Genomic DNA, 15,957 nt, shown 5'->3' with positions numbered 1-15,957 from the left:
GCATACAGGTCTGGAGGCCTCATTTTAGGAAAGATGTGGAGCTGCTGAAACGAGTACAGAGAAGGGCAACGAGATTGGTGAGAAGAACAATGGAGTGTTCTTAACAAGAAGGGTTTCAGTTTTGCAAATTGCAGCGTCTGGAGACTGCGAGTCGATCTGATTTAAGTATTTAAATTTTGAATGGATTTAGAAAGCTCAATGCTCATGGGATTCTTCCTGTTGCTGAAGCCACACACGAGGGGTCACAAATTAAATTGAAGAAGGACGAAAGGTTGCCTTTAGCAGCGGATGGTTGACTGCTGGAACAAACTTTCATCTGTTGTTGCGGAAATTTATAGTTGAAATATTGAAATAAATTCAATTCTAGGAAGGACTAGATAAACTATTGGAGGGAATGAATAGGTGAAATGGAAGGTGTCGGGTTTTTTTTTTTTTTTTTTGCTGATGCTGTATAAGCTTACTTTCTTGCATCATTTGCCACTGCTAATGCTAAACCTATCATTGATTGTCCAATTGTCCAATGAGGTTCAAATTGACATCCACCTTGTTCCGACACAGGCTAATCTAATGGTTTCAAGGTGCCTTCAAATCAAACCGATAAACACTGAGTTTTCTTTGCATTAACAACAGCCCCCCCCCCCTTATCTACGAATGGCCTGATCTATGACGAGTGAAGGCTCAAAGTTGGGAGTGGTTGATATAAGACTGTCATTCGGGATCAGTTTCTGCTAGGTACAGACAGCCGGTATCCAGATCTTTCGACTTCGAACGTAGAATGACTGTGGGAGCAAGACGTGCAGGTGCTAGTATCTCAGCAATTACCAATATGATAAAGTGTGCTCCCGTTCTCTGGTGCCACGAGTCTACATTTACTGACTCAAAAACGGTCGAATAACCAAAGGTAAAAAAAAAAAAAAAAACTATTATATTTAGGCCATCCGAATAATTAAATTCGTCTGCCGTGCTGTGTTTCTTATGTCTGTGAATTGCGTGTTCTATGGTCGATTTGCCTGTTTGCTGGACGAAAAACCTTACTATCTACGCCTGAGACCGACTAACTCAGCCATGGAGTGAAAACCAAAGGTCACACAGGACAGTCACGTATGGTCGACACCCATGGTGACCACACGTGACTGTCTCTTCTTGTAACATAGCAGCGACGCAAAACAGTCGCCCAGCATAACGCAGGAACAGCAAGACCAATATCCATAAGGACTATGCACCGGACATTAGCTCGTAGTGGCTATCTCATTCGATGGCCGTCACGGGTACCCATGCTCACTATGAGACACAAAAAACTGCACTTTGCATCAGCACCAACACTGGACCACCGACATGTGGAAATCTGTCGACTGGTCTGATGAAAATTGTTTGCAACTCTATCATGCTGATGGATGTATCCGCATTTGGAGAAAGCAACATGAATCCATGGCACTTGTATCCACTGATGTTTGGCAGGCCGGAGGCAATGGTGTTATAGTTTTGGACGATTTTCTTGGCAGGCCTTGAGTCCTCTGATCACTGTTAATCAACGGCTCGATGGGAACGCCTAGCTTTCTCTCGTCGCCGACCGAGTGTACCCCTTCATGATGACAGTGTATCCAGACGACCCTGTCGTCTATCGACAAGGCAATGTGCGATACCACAAAGCCCAGTAGGTTGCTAACTGATTTCAGGAACATGACAATGAATTGCCCATCCTCCCATAGCGGCCCTCACCGATATCAACACAATTAAGCATGTTTGGGACCTACTGGAAAAGGATATTCAATGCTATGACCATCCACCTGACAATGTGCGGGCATTAGTCACATTGTGTACAATTCATTATACATTATACTATCATAGGATACAGTGCAACGCCTTGTGGAATCCATGCCAAGACGTGTACGGGCTGCATTAGGGGCAAAAGATGGCTCCAGGCGGTATTAGATGGGTGTTGCTAATGCAGAGCCAACTCAGTGTATATACTGGTTTTGCAGCAGGGAACGTTGTTCTGTATAAAAATCCCAACTAACCCTTCACCAGAAAAGCTGATCACTGATAGAAATACAGTGTTGAGAAACATCCGTTCTTTTCATGTTTCTTTCAAATTCCAATAGCTCCTGCTGAAACCAGCGCGAACAGTTCTAAGCATTTTTCACTCACGTGGTGAGAAACATGCAACACACTTTTGATGAAACTTTTCTCGGGTAGGTCATCAAATCTAAACTCTCATCAGATGAAAACAGCGAGTAGGTACGCTTATCTTTTACAAGAGGCGTTTTCACCCATGTAGTGTTAACTTTCTGCGAACACAGCACCATTTCATTAACCTTAGTGAGCATGGAGTATACTGTAAACACGTCTATGGACTATCTTCTGTAAATATGTATGTGGACTTCCTTCTGGTGACAATATCCTGCTTTCGATTGACATCTTGCTTGTCACCGTCTTATACGCTCGTAGACCAACTAAGCAAACGTCTGGAACTTTTTGTTCGTTTTCGACTGGCTCTAAGCACACCTTTTTCATAAACAGGTAACAATCAATTTCCATCATCGACCTTAAGACTGTTTACACTCCTAACTTCTAGCGTGACAATTCGATCGCTTTTAATACTGCAATAGCTTCAGTCGACTGGTCGCAATTCTACCTTTTAGCTGACGTTAACCTTTGGGCTGACCTTCTTTTTATATCGAACTGATTAATATCATCAATAGCACGATAGCAAAAAAAAAAAAAAAAAAAAATCAGAAACAGTCGTTATTCGTCGTGGTAACGACATCACACTATCTGACCCAACTGACATCTGCAATGCTTTTGCAGATTACCTAAAAGCAATTGACTCTAAACCTGATCCTCCACTAGTCATAAACAACTTTCCTCTAAAGCAGCTGATTTATTTCACTCTATAACTATTACTGAGTTCGAGTTTAAAACGGAAATGCTTAATTTCAAACGGCCATGGCCGTTGTTCCGGATAGCATACAATTATATTTCTAGAAAAAAGATCATTAAAGCAGTTGCTGCCCATTCAGTTCATGTTTTCAAAAACACTTGCATAGCATGCGTGACTCTAAATTTCTGCCGAAAAGTATAGGCCAATCTTTTTGCTAAATTCTATAGATAATTTGTTGACTCTCTTGTAGTTAAAAGATTGGCTTCTTACCTCAATACATTATTTTCTCCTTCACTGCACGGGTTTCGACCTGGAGGTTCCGTTTTTACTAATTTGCACCAGCTTTGGCAGTACACTATGGCAAAGCTTGACGAAGATCTCCGGGTCGATGTCATCTGCACTGAACTGAGTTGGGCTTCAACTCGGTCTCGCATGAAGGCTTAGCAGTTAAACTCAATCTCTATGGCATACATGAGCCGCCGATTAGCTGGCTTCAGAGCCATATTTACGATAGGCTATATCAGGTTTCTGTCAACGGCCGCGCTGTTTCCATTATCTTTTCTCTGATTAAGGGTGTCCCACACGCTCTCCCCTGGGTCCATTATTATTAAATAAATATATATATATATATATATATATATCAATGATATAGTCACACAGTTTAAGGCAATCTCCAATTAAATTTTTGTCTTACGCAGATGATATTAAGCCCAGGCACTCAACAAATTTTCCTAATGGGCCTATAACAATAACCATACTCTCAATGTATCAAAGTGTACTGTGGTAACCTATGCAGATACAAGAAAAAAAAAAGATTTTTCATCCTTATGAAATTAATAATCACTTCATTACACGTAAATCCTATTGTAAGGACTTGGGGTGTTTCATTCCTCATATTTTGGAAACTTTTAAGAAGGAGTATAAGGTTCTTGGATTTATCAAGAGTTTCACTTAAACTTTCAATAACGCAGTGTTTACTAGATATTTATATGCCCTACTCTCTTGTCAGTTAGGTTTCCCTTCAAACATGATAATCTCTTGCCAGTTCTTGAATATGCTGTCCCTATATGGGCCCAGAGCAGCAAAACATTTGCTCAAGAGTTAGAAAATATTTTTTAAAAAGTGCATAAAAATTAGAGGCGCTAAATGTTTCCACAGGAAATATTATTGTATGTATCTCTAAAGATAAGATTTTCCTTATCTTAATTATTAAATAGGCGCAGTCTGCTCAGACTTAAATTCTGTTATAAGCTCCTGCATCATAAAATCTCCAATACAGTATGCGTAGAAAATATAGCTTATTATGTTCATTTTACTTCTTTTCGATCTCACTCTGTCTTTTCAATCAAATCAGTGCCTTAATGTTGCTGAACAATTGCAACTAGAACCCTTCATAAATTATCCAAATTTAATTCGCACAGAAAATCTTCAACTTAGCAGTTCGGATTTATCTTTAATTCTTCTATAAATAAAATAATCGCCTATTTTCCTGTATTTATATTCAGATGTATATATTAAATTAAATTATTTATTGTACAAATATGAATGGATGTATATATATATGCATATCTTGTATTATAGGTATAGATGTATATTATCCTAAAATGCACTGTTATTTAATTTGTCTTTGTAATACTGTACAGGCAACTCTGTAATGTACAGAGTTGCCTGTACAGTATTACAAAGCTGGTATATTATTGAATAGAAACTTATAAAACAGCCTTTTTTTGCTTTTCGGTTGCCTTTGAGAGGCGTAAAGCATCCTAAATCTCTAACACAAGAGTCCTATTAAAAGGCACCTCACTATTTTCCCATATGGATTTTAATAGTGAGATGTCTTATGAAAATCAGTGAGCTCCGATCAAAGCTGTCAGACTACATTTTCAATGCAACAAAATCTCAGAGATGTAACACTTGACTGAGACTGCTCATTTCGGGATGTACGAATATTCATACATTCGTAAATATGCTTAATATTCGTAAATTAATATCTGTCTAGATACACCATAATTAATCCATAAATTTGAACTACGTATGTAGCGTAAAAGGATATTGTGGATATAACCTCGCAACTGTGATGGCATGTTGCACTACCAGGGAACTTGCCCGCCCACTGATGATGATGATGAAGCCCACTAGCTTCGAAACGATCGTCTGGGCGGTGGTATCCTCTGAAAATAAATAACAGTATTCTTCTCTACTGGAGAAGCGTTATTTATTTGAAGTAGTGCAATACCACCTATCTCGTTGTGAAAGCATCCACAATATGAGATACTATTAAAACGATGCCTTTTACACTACAAACGTAGTTCAAATTTACGGGTTAACTATGGTGTATATACACCGATATTATATAGTTAATTACCAAAACCCATAAGGATTATGCCTTGTGCATTTCGTTTTCAAAGTAAATTAATATCATAGCAATTGACTTTTAACATTGACATATACAGAAATTCGGTGTGATCAAAAGGTTTGGGGAACTGAACTAATATCAAGCTCATGACCGGTCTCATCTCCTCCCCCTCCTTCTGGGACAACTGTCCATAGAGGATCCCAGTGGCGCATCTACAAGCAACTCCCCAGCTATGCCTTCTGCAAAGACGTTTTCACCTGTCGGACCGGATTCTTCCGCAGCAGCAGATGCTATCTCGAGTCCAGGACTTAGATGTCAACCTCAACGAGTTCTATCAAGATCGACAATATTGTAAAAGAATACTCAGCGGGGTGGCCAAGGCTACGACTATTATATGAGTCTTGAGCAATGTATACTCTAAATCCAAATCAACTATGTATATAATTATGCACTTCAATGTATATCGTTATAGTATGTATTTTTGAAACAAATGGTTTGTACACTCATTTAATGTTCTACTGTATACGATATTATGTAGTATATTCGAGTGATTTCGCCATTTTCCTGTACTTTATTTCACTTATATATTATTTATTTATTTAATGTCTCTGTAGTACATTGTTAACCCCTGGCCACTGTGCCGTGACGGGCTGTTGCAACTACTATAATGAAAATTATCATTCTAAGCGTTACAATAATATTGGAATTGTGCAGTACCACAATTCCAATTGTGCAGTACCACAATTCCAATGCTTCCTTTGCAAGCATTCCTAATAGGCTTATTTTGGAACTGCTTATAGTTCCTGAGTCGTGTTATGAATAATCTCCTCAGTCGATTCAAATCTGCTACCGTTCAAGGAGGCTTTAAGTTGGGGAAACAAAACAAAATTCACTCGGGGCTAAATCGGGTGAGCATGGCTGATGGGAAACCACAGTAATGGAGTACTTCTCAAAAAAATCTTGAACAGAACGCGCTGAGTGTGCAGGGGGTGGGGGGGCGTTGTCATCATGGAAGCACCAGTGGATTTCTCTGAATTCCACTTTTCCGGCCGGTTTTCTATGAATGCTGTAAAACTGTTTTTAGTATTCTTCGTTCACTATTTGACCATAAGAAAATTCATAATGAACAATGCTACCATAAGCATGATCTTCACATTTTTGAAGATAAGAGTCTTTCATTGAGAGGACTGGGCCTTTGTTTCCATGTCACAGCCATACACCCACGATTCATCACCAGTAATGGTGGAAAAAAACAACAAAGAGTGGGCCAGCAAAAGAAAGTTGACGAAGATCCTGACATGCGACAACTCGCCACTCTCTGTCATTACCAGTGAGGATACGAGGTACCAACTTGGCTGAAACGCGTCGCACTCCCAAATCTTGTGTTAAAATTGGCAGAAATGTCCCATGATAAATAAGATTTCTTTAGCAACTTCACGAATTGCTAAATGTCGATCACTCCTGATCAGATCACTAATACGAGAGATTAAATAATTGGTTTTTGAAGTTGAAGGGCGGCCAAGCGAAGATCATCTTCGACGTGCAAACGGCCCTCTTTAAATTTTTAAATCGAACTCTTTAAAATATTAAATGGCCCTTTTTAAATCGAACGACACATAGTATCGTCTTAAAAATTAATGGGTTTCTGTTGCATTTTCCCCCAATTTGAAACAACGTTTGAATTGGCTGCTCAAGCACTCATATTAAAATGCAACGAAACACATAAGATATCTATTTAACGCACTGATTCAGACTGATTGTAGATAAATGCAATCTATTGATGAGTCATCGAACATGTGACAAATCACTTGTCATAACATGTTCAACACCAGTTTCCGCGCCTCCGTAGCCAGGTGGGCAGGAGCAGCAGTGCGTAGCACACGCTTCTTGATTAGGCGGGGATTCGAGCCCGTGACCACCAAATGCGGAGGATGGGGAAAGGTCAGGAATGACCACCGCATATCCCCGGAGCAATAGGGTCTAAGTAGCAAGTAGCTAAAAACCAAATAATAACAACAAATAAATAACAGCCGCAGTTTCAACATACAGATACAATTAGAGCTCGAACTTTTTGATTACACCTCTTTATACATATTATATACGATAATCGAATTTGAATAACTGTGCTGAAATAAGTTATTTTTTACCATGACGACTTCCTGCTTGAGTTCTTCCATATTAATTTTCTCCTTCTTTTTCTTTCTCTTTTTCTTTTCTTCATGTTGGCCAGGCTAACAGAACAAAATTTATAAATTAAGCATCAGATATCTCATACATTTGCATTTGAATTTAATAAACAAAAAGATAGACATCGACAAAACACACACACATACATATACTGCTTTAAAAAATTATACAACTGTTTGCAGTAGTTGGCGTTAGTTTAAAAACTTAAAAGGGTGTTGATTATACATCTTATAAAGCAGCTAACAGATCTGCTCGAAGGGCAAACCGTTATAAGTACGGTTTGCCTCGCAGAGATGGAGAAAACCCCTGGTGCCGTTTGACACTAAACACACTCTGCACACAGTACGGTTTGTCAACAAAATTAGAGAACCGTGAAACTTTTTTTTTTTACCGCTCTGTGTTGGATGTTAAATCAGTTTCTATAAAAACCAATTGATTTGGAAATTAGGAGTCCTTCCACATCTCAATAAATAGCACATGCTATTAATTGACGGTTTTTCATTATACCACACTATTCAGATTTGATCTAAGTTCTCAATTGAATCTTTCATAGCTGTAGAAATTTATTGACCCTGAAAAGCTGGTAAACTAATGGAATCACAGGATTACACTGCCATTTTCCTACTCAACAAATACATGTTCCATCGTATTGAACCACAGTCTCATTACTTGTACTTTTTTTTGTGTGTGTGTGTGTGTTTGATTACAGTGTTTAACGCTGGGGACGAAGAACTTCCAAGTGAGAATAATTTGGTGCATAACACAATTAAGAGCTACCAACTGACTCCAACTTGGAACTGCTGCACCAGATCGAAAGGGTGTAGCTCAAGCTTTACCAAATTAAATGATTCCCAAGGGATTTCGGATTTATTCAATCGACCACTTCTCGCATTAGGAAACTAATCGCGGGTGTACGTATATTGAAAAAAAAAAAAACATCGTCAGTAATAACTGACAATAATTCCAAAACAAACGAAAACTCCAATCAAGAAGGAAACAAGAAATACGTTTGTTTATTTATTTTTCATTGAAAATATAAAAATCACTATACAGAGCGTATACAATTAATTAAATTATAAATTGTTTTTAAAATTAATTTGAAGCTATTCTTAAAGAATTCGGCTCTCGCGGGTAGAGCCTAGATTTGAATATCTAAAACCGAAAGAATTTGAGAATTCCTTCCAGTCGAGAGGGAAGGAATTTTTATGAAAAAATTTTATTTTATTTTTTTTTTTTTTTTTTGTCACACAGTGGCCGATTTGATTGGTGCGGTGACAGGGCAGCATAGTTTATTTCTCCAAGAAGCCAGAGTTTTTCATCCCACAAAACGAAAAAAAAAAAAAAAACACCTCGCCATATTTGTCACGGAATAAGTATCACAGGCAACAATAGAACCAGGTTCCACTCCTACCAAAGAGGAAAAAAAAAAAAAAAGAAAGCACAATTCTAGTGAGTTCAGAATACTGACACTGAACAATGGAGGATTGGTAAATCCTCCTGCTGTTTCCTGTTGTTTCACGCTAATAGGAGAGACACAATATGACGAAAATAGCATGAGTTCTAGAGCCATCATTTCAGGTGCCAACAATGCAGACTGGTGTACCGGTGTAATGGTGTGAGGAGTGATTTCATGGTATACACTGAGCCCTTGATACCAGAGGAGTAAACGTTTCGATGCCACAGATTATCTGGAAATTTTTTCCAACAGGCATACCCTTTCATGGCTTCAGTGTATCCGCATGCAAATGGATTCTTCCAACAGAATAATGAGCACTGCAACAAGGGCCAAATTGTACAGAACTGGTTATAGGAATATGACAACGAATTCAGCCTATTGCAGTGCTTCCTCAGTCACTAGATGTTAATTCAATTGAGCACCTGTGGGATGAGATGGAACAAGCTCGTCGGAGTGAAGATCTGCAACTATATAGTTTACAAGTGTGGGAAGCAACTGAGTCAACATGAACAAGCATTCCTGTTGCACCTTCGACACCTCGTTGAGTCCATGTCACGACAAATACAGAGTATTCTGACGGCTAAAGGGGAACTTAATTGCTATTAGGTAGGTGTACTTAATGACGTGTCCACTCAGTGTATGTTGCTGTATTAACAAATTAAATCGATACTGCATAGAACGGTTTAAAAGCCATGACATGAACATTCAGTTTTCATTTCCATGATAAGATGCTATTTTCATGCCACTAAACAGAACGTAACTTCACTGACATACTTTGTTCTAAATATTTTAATGTTCTCCTATGAAAATATTTCTTATTATTGATACGGGGCTGCATTCCCGTTAAAGAAAACTGTCTTAGCTTATCTCCTTAGTTAGATTTTGATTCTTGAAACAAACAAACAAAAAATATATACAAATATTTTGAAACGAGTTTGGGAATTTCTCTTCTAAAATATTAAATAAAAAGACCATTAAAAATACTTTTGTGTATATCAGTGTTACGAGGTAACTTTACTTCGCCTGAATATTATTAATTTACCCGCATGTACTGAATAACTTGATAATAAGGAAAAATTCTGATATCCTGATTCATGATAGGATATAAAACTGCCAAAAAGAGGTTTAATAACACAAAACATGTTCCAGTAGGCAAGAACAGTGCTCACAAACGGCATTTCAATGCTTGTTGGAGAGAATTTTATTAATATAAAACTGATCTGCACCAATAGTCAGGGGTCATTTTTCGTCAGTATTTCGTGTCACTGCCTGTTTATTCTTATAAAACCCATAAAACAATGTCTGTCGGGCCCCTACACTCGAGATAGCAACAGTTTCTGAGTAGCATACAAATTGAAGTAACCAAATCAAAATGGCCTTTTCTAACCTCAATTTCTCGTTTATAGCTCGCACTATCTATTTAAAGATATCCATAATTATGAATACGTCGCAAAGACACCATACATTAATGATTGTTTGCGGTGGAGAGCACATAATAGAATGAAGATAGGTAGGACAAAGTGAAGCAAAATGGTCAGGTGACTGAATGACTTACTGCCTTGTAAACAAGCTGTAAAACCTGTATCTAGCCACAGCAGTGAAGAATTTGAAGAAGGCTTCATGAAAATAGTTTTTTCCCACCACAACCAGCTGCCCGCGTTCTATTAACCCACCCCAATACACAAAACAGCCTATCTGAATGCTGACAGCATATCCGTTAGTCCCAGGAGCAGTGGACCGTGGTGCTCTTCGCTCATGAGTCAAGATAGTCTTCAATCTCATTCTCGACGTCTGGAGAGAAAGAGAAACCATATTCCATTCTATGTTTAGAGATGGTGGTGTGATGGTGTGGATCTAGTCTTAAGAATTCTAGTCTCAGAATTCTTGAATCTTTTTGGCAATCTAACGTAGAAATATGCAGCTGAAGCAAATAAACTGAACCGAACATTATGAACAAAGTAGACATATAAACACCATACAGAAACATAAGAATGGTCAATAAAATTCCTCCAAAATATAATCCAATAAAACATGCTTGGATATTTTAGGTACGAGGATTGCCCATAAATTACCCCGTGCCGCTACGAGAAAACTGAATGAACGTCGGCTCTTGTGAAAGAGTTTTTTCCATGGGTTATCATGGCACCTCATATGGTGCTACCTTTGTGCATATTTAATCGAAAGTTTCACTGATTTTATCATAATCTGCTTTCAAGAACCAGTATAATTTCGCTGTTTGTAAAACTTTAAAATTATATCATTTCTTCATAAACTTAAGTTTAAGAAGAAATACAAAAAAAAAAAAATAAAATAAAAATAAAAAAACATAATAATTAGAAAAATATTTCATATATCACAGACCAGGAAACACTGGAATGTACGTTTACTTCCATAGCTATCATCCTATTTATTTTTTAAACATTCCATTGTTTTACATTAAATTTGTTACTGGGCGTAAAAAAAATATACTGTATACTCCGGCACGACCACTAGGTCAGTGGAGTTTACAATAAAGTAAGCTCATATCCTATTCATTTTTTAAACATCACATCCTATTGTTTTGCATTAAATTTGTTCCTGGGCGCAAGCTCACATCCATTCACCGCTGACTTTCTCCAACGAATCTTACTTTTAGCAATCTAATCTCCTCCAAGAGAACCCGCTCCCACTTAATAAACCACTCTGAATCGCATCGCCAGAATTTCACGAGATATTTGTAAATCAACACAACTACGAAAATTTTAACTTCAAAATATATTGTTAAAAAAATGCAGACATAAGTTTTCTTGGAAACTATTTTTTTTTTTTAAATCCGATTTTACCAATTGCATGATACTAAAGAAACAACGTTATAATCCCTATTTCAAAGGATATGATACTGTTTATGAGTATGTTGATACTTTTTATTTGTATGTTGGTGCTACTGGGTGCGCATTCCAATTGTATCTAATAGAACAATAGCAGTATTTGCGCAAAGCGATGGTTTCAAAATTAAGCTCAGATGCACATATTTTGAAATAAAACCACAGTTTAAATTTCACAAAGAACAAAGCCGTCAAGGTAATGTAGTGAATTACTAATTTCTGAATCAATTCAAACTCACACCTCTCCTAACAAGTGATAAGTGATTCACTGCTCTGCCAGGGACTTCCAGGAATATGGGGAGGAAAAAAAAAGAAAGAAAGAGCATATAATATACGCAACTGAAAAACAGAATTTAGTAGAATTCCGGCTGATCGAATATCGATAATCCGAAATTTCGATTAACCGAAAGTTTTTCACTTTTATTTTTTTTCCCTACTTTCACTCAAACATACTGACACATTTAATAATTAACTACAAGAAACAAACTATCACACGAATATGTTGCACTACCATTAATATCTGGACTCCTATATATCTACAAATAACCTTTATTAACATAAAAACTAATAACGTTTGTTGAAACATTTGGTCTTTATAGCAGCCTCTAGAACAGTTTTTTGTAAACGTCCTCCAACATTTTTCGTATTCCACCTTCAAAGCGGCGAGCAGTACAGCTGTTTTTTGGACAGTTTCTCCTCACACGCAACCGAGGATCTAAATCATCCCAGTGGTTCTCTGTAGGACAGAGGTCAGAGCTCTGAACTGGCCAGTTCAAATTTTCAATGCTCATATCCACAAACCAGTCGATCGCAACGCGAACAGTATGACATGGGCCATACATGTATGGCCCTTCCCCAACGTGCTTCCACAAAGTAGGTAATATAATAATTATTGTCCAGGACGTCTAGAAAGACCTATTCATGGTTTTGTCCAAAACTACTAATGGTCCCATGCTCCAGGCTAAAACACGAAAACAGGCAGTGTATTATACTGCCTCTGCCAAACTTCATTGTCGGGACGATATGGTTTGGCAGTTAACTTTCTTAATATTTTTATAGAAAAAAGTTTTGTTTAAATTTGTTTAATTTAATTTCTGTAATTTTAAAATCTTATTTCAGCAAATTTTTAAATGTTATTTCAGTAATTTTGTGAAATTAATTTCTATAATATTTTGTGAATTTAATCCTTAACTTTTCTAATGTATTTCTGCGAAGCTAAATTCTTTCCAGTAATTTCGGTAGCTTAATTTTGATTTCACTAGTGGATAAAGTCTTGGTAACAGTTTAATTTCTGTATACTTTATCAATTTAAATTCTGCAATATATTGTAAATTTAAATACATCGTCCAAGAACATCTTGGCTAAGAAGACCTGCTGCATTTCCGGTGTGAGTCATGAATTCGTGCTTCTATAGGCTGTGGAATGTATTGCAAGGCCAGTCTAGTGGACATACCATGCTCAAATGGTGATTTTTTTTTTCTTTGCACCCGATGTAGGGGGTGTACCAATCTCAAACTAAAACTTGTTGCATCACTAGAAGAATTTGAGTGACTGAAGAAAGAGACACTGAAGAAACAGCCCTAGAAATGTGTAGCATTAGCATTAGCATTAGCATTAGTAGAGGCATTTGATGCAAGAAAGCAAGCTTATGCCGCATCAGCCAAAAAAAAAAAAATAAATAAATAAATAAACAATTTAAATAATAAATAAATAAATAAAAAATAACCACTTCCGCTGGCTAAAGGCAAATTTCCGCACATCTATCCTACCTCTGTCTTTCCTCAATTTGAATTTATACCCTCTCAGGTGATTATTCTGAGCAAGAGGAAGGATCGCATCAGCATTGAGCATGCTCAAACCATTCAAGGCTTTATACACCTCTATCAGATCACCTCGCTGGTGCTTAGTCTCCAGACACTGTAATTTGCAAAACTTAAGCCTTTCTTCGTAACAGCACTCCTTTGTTCCATTCACTAACCTTGTTGCCCTTCTCTGTACTCGTTCCAGCAGCTCTACATCCTTCTTGAAACGAGGCCTCCAGCCCTGTATACAGTACTCTATGTGTGGTCTGACCATTGCCTTATACAAGGGAATAATCAACTACTTATCCCTGCTAGAAAAATTCCTATATATCATTGACAATACACCATGAGCTACTCTTGCAGCCCGTCTGCACTGCTCAGAGAACTTCAGATCTGCCTGCACAACCACCCCCCATGTCCCTTTCATTCTCTACCACTGTCAGTGTAGTACCACAGAGTTGATACGTTGCTCTGGGGTTGCTGTTTCCCATATGTAGTACTTTACATTTGTTAATGTTAAACTTCATTTGCCACCTCTCAGCCCATCTGCTCAACCTTTCCAGATCCTGTAGCAGCAGCAGCATAGTGTCAGTAGTGTCCTTGACAACCCAGCCAATCTTCGTATCGTCTGCAAACTTGGACATTAAGCTTCATATACCATCATCAATACCATTTATAATTGCAGAAAACAATAATGGACCCAATACTGAACACTGAGGGACACCACTAATAACATTAGTCCACGATGAGCAGTGTCCATTGATTACCACTCTCTGTCTTCTCCCCCTCAACCGCCCCTTTAACCATAGCAGCAATTTGCCTCCAATACCACACTGCTCCAATTTGTGCAGCAGTCTTCCATGTGCAATAGTATCAAAAGCCTTTCTAAGATCCAAGTATATAATATCAAAGTTATTCCCTGCATCCAGTTCTTTTGTGACTGCATCATAGTCTCCAATCAAATTGGTCAGGCAAGACTTCCCCTTAACAAAACCATGCTGTGTCTGAGCTATAACTGAAGTCTTGTCTAGATAATCCTGCAGTGCTTCTTTAACCAGTGCCTCCATTAATTTTCCGGGAACGGAATTTAAACTCACAGGTCTATAATTACTTGTGTCAGCCTTTGATCCTCCTTTGTGAATTGGGGTCACATTTGCACATCTCCAGTCCATGGGTACTTCCGCTGAATCCAAGGAAGCTCTCATAATTATGGCTAAGGGTTTGCTTACTTCCTTTGCTGCCTCCTTTAATATAACTGGATAGATCCCATCCATCCCAGGTGCCTTTCTTGTGTTTATCTTCAACAATTTCTCCTCCACTTTATTCTCAGTTATTACAAGATTCTCTAGCTTACTGCCAGAGTTGAATACACCTCTGGCAGTCCCCTCGCTGAATAACTCCTCATTGTGAATGTCGATGCAAAATATTCATTTAGTTTGTTAGCTACCTGAGCAGGATCATCAACAGTTGACCCATCGATATCAAGTGGACCAATCTGATTCATCCTCTTCCTTCTAGAGTTTACATAAGTAAAGAACTCTTTGCTGTTTTTCTTTGCATCCCTTGCCAAAGATATCTCGTAATCTGCCTTCGCCTGCCTAACCTACTTTGTAACTTGGTTACAGATCAACTTGTATCTATCATAGGCTTCTGTGTCACGTGTTAATTTGTATGTATCCCATGCATTTTTCTTCTCTGCCATATGTCTCATTAGTTTATCTGACATCCATTTAGGTCTAACCTTGAACAATATTTCTTAGTTGGTATGTAAAGCCTAGTAGCTTCCAAGATAAGTTCTATGAATGCTTCCCATTTTGAATTTGCTGTTGGTAACATGATCGGTTGGTCCCACTGTATAGAATTTAAATACTGTCTCAGACCATCGTAGTCGCCTTTATTTACTCAAAGAGGTAAATGGTAGTTACCTCTTTGAGTAAATCCAATTCAGCACACTGTGATCACTGCCACCTAGTGGTTCATTTATCTGCAGATTCTTAACGCATGAAGAATCACTACTGATAATCAAATCAAGAGTATTACTCCCTCTAGTTGCCTCCCGAACATGCTAATGTAGAAAACAATCATCCAATAAATCCACAAAAGCCTTGTTAGTGTGTGAGTGACCAGCCCCCAAATTCCAGTCAATATCTGGGAAATTAAAATCCCCCATTATAAGACTCTCTGATTTACTGGCCCACTCTATTTCCCTGTACAGTTTCTTATTATACTCATGAGAGTCATTAGGCCTACAGTTAATCTATAGGCCTAATGATAAATAAATAAATAAATAATTCGAAATAAATTCGAATCTCAAAGAAAGGAATTCATCCATTCTGAATGATTTGTAGAGTTCGGAAAAATAATACAGAAAACAGATGAATTTGACAAAACGGAGTGAAAAGACGATACGA

At 37.8% G+C, this 15,957-nt stretch overlaps 1 protein-coding gene across 2 annotated transcripts in view; it reads right to left on the bottom strand.

The window, feature by feature from the left end:
* Positions 1-15,957, bottom strand: part of LOC150080151 (sodium/potassium-transporting ATPase subunit alpha-like) — a 265,285-nt gene that overhangs the window by 126,444 nt on the left and 122,884 nt on the right. For both annotated transcript variants that reach the window (XM_090380961.1, XM_090380962.1), the window contains exon 2: positions 7,385-7,468. In XM_090380961.1, the coding sequence (XP_090237087.1) occupies positions 7,385-7,468 (84 nt within the window). The remainder of the gene's footprint in view (positions 1-7,384; positions 7,469-15,957) is intronic.

Source organism: Mastigoproctus giganteus, chromosome 9 (genome assembly GCF_048544385.1).
Source record: "Mastigoproctus giganteus isolate SK-2022 chromosome 9, ASM4854438v1, whole genome shotgun sequence".
NCBI classification, from domain to species: Eukaryota; Metazoa; Arthropoda; class Arachnida; order Uropygi; family Thelyphonidae; genus Mastigoproctus; species Mastigoproctus giganteus.
The sequence above is the reverse complement of the archived record's forward strand: the minus strand, read 5'-3'. Positions and strand labels throughout refer to the sequence as shown.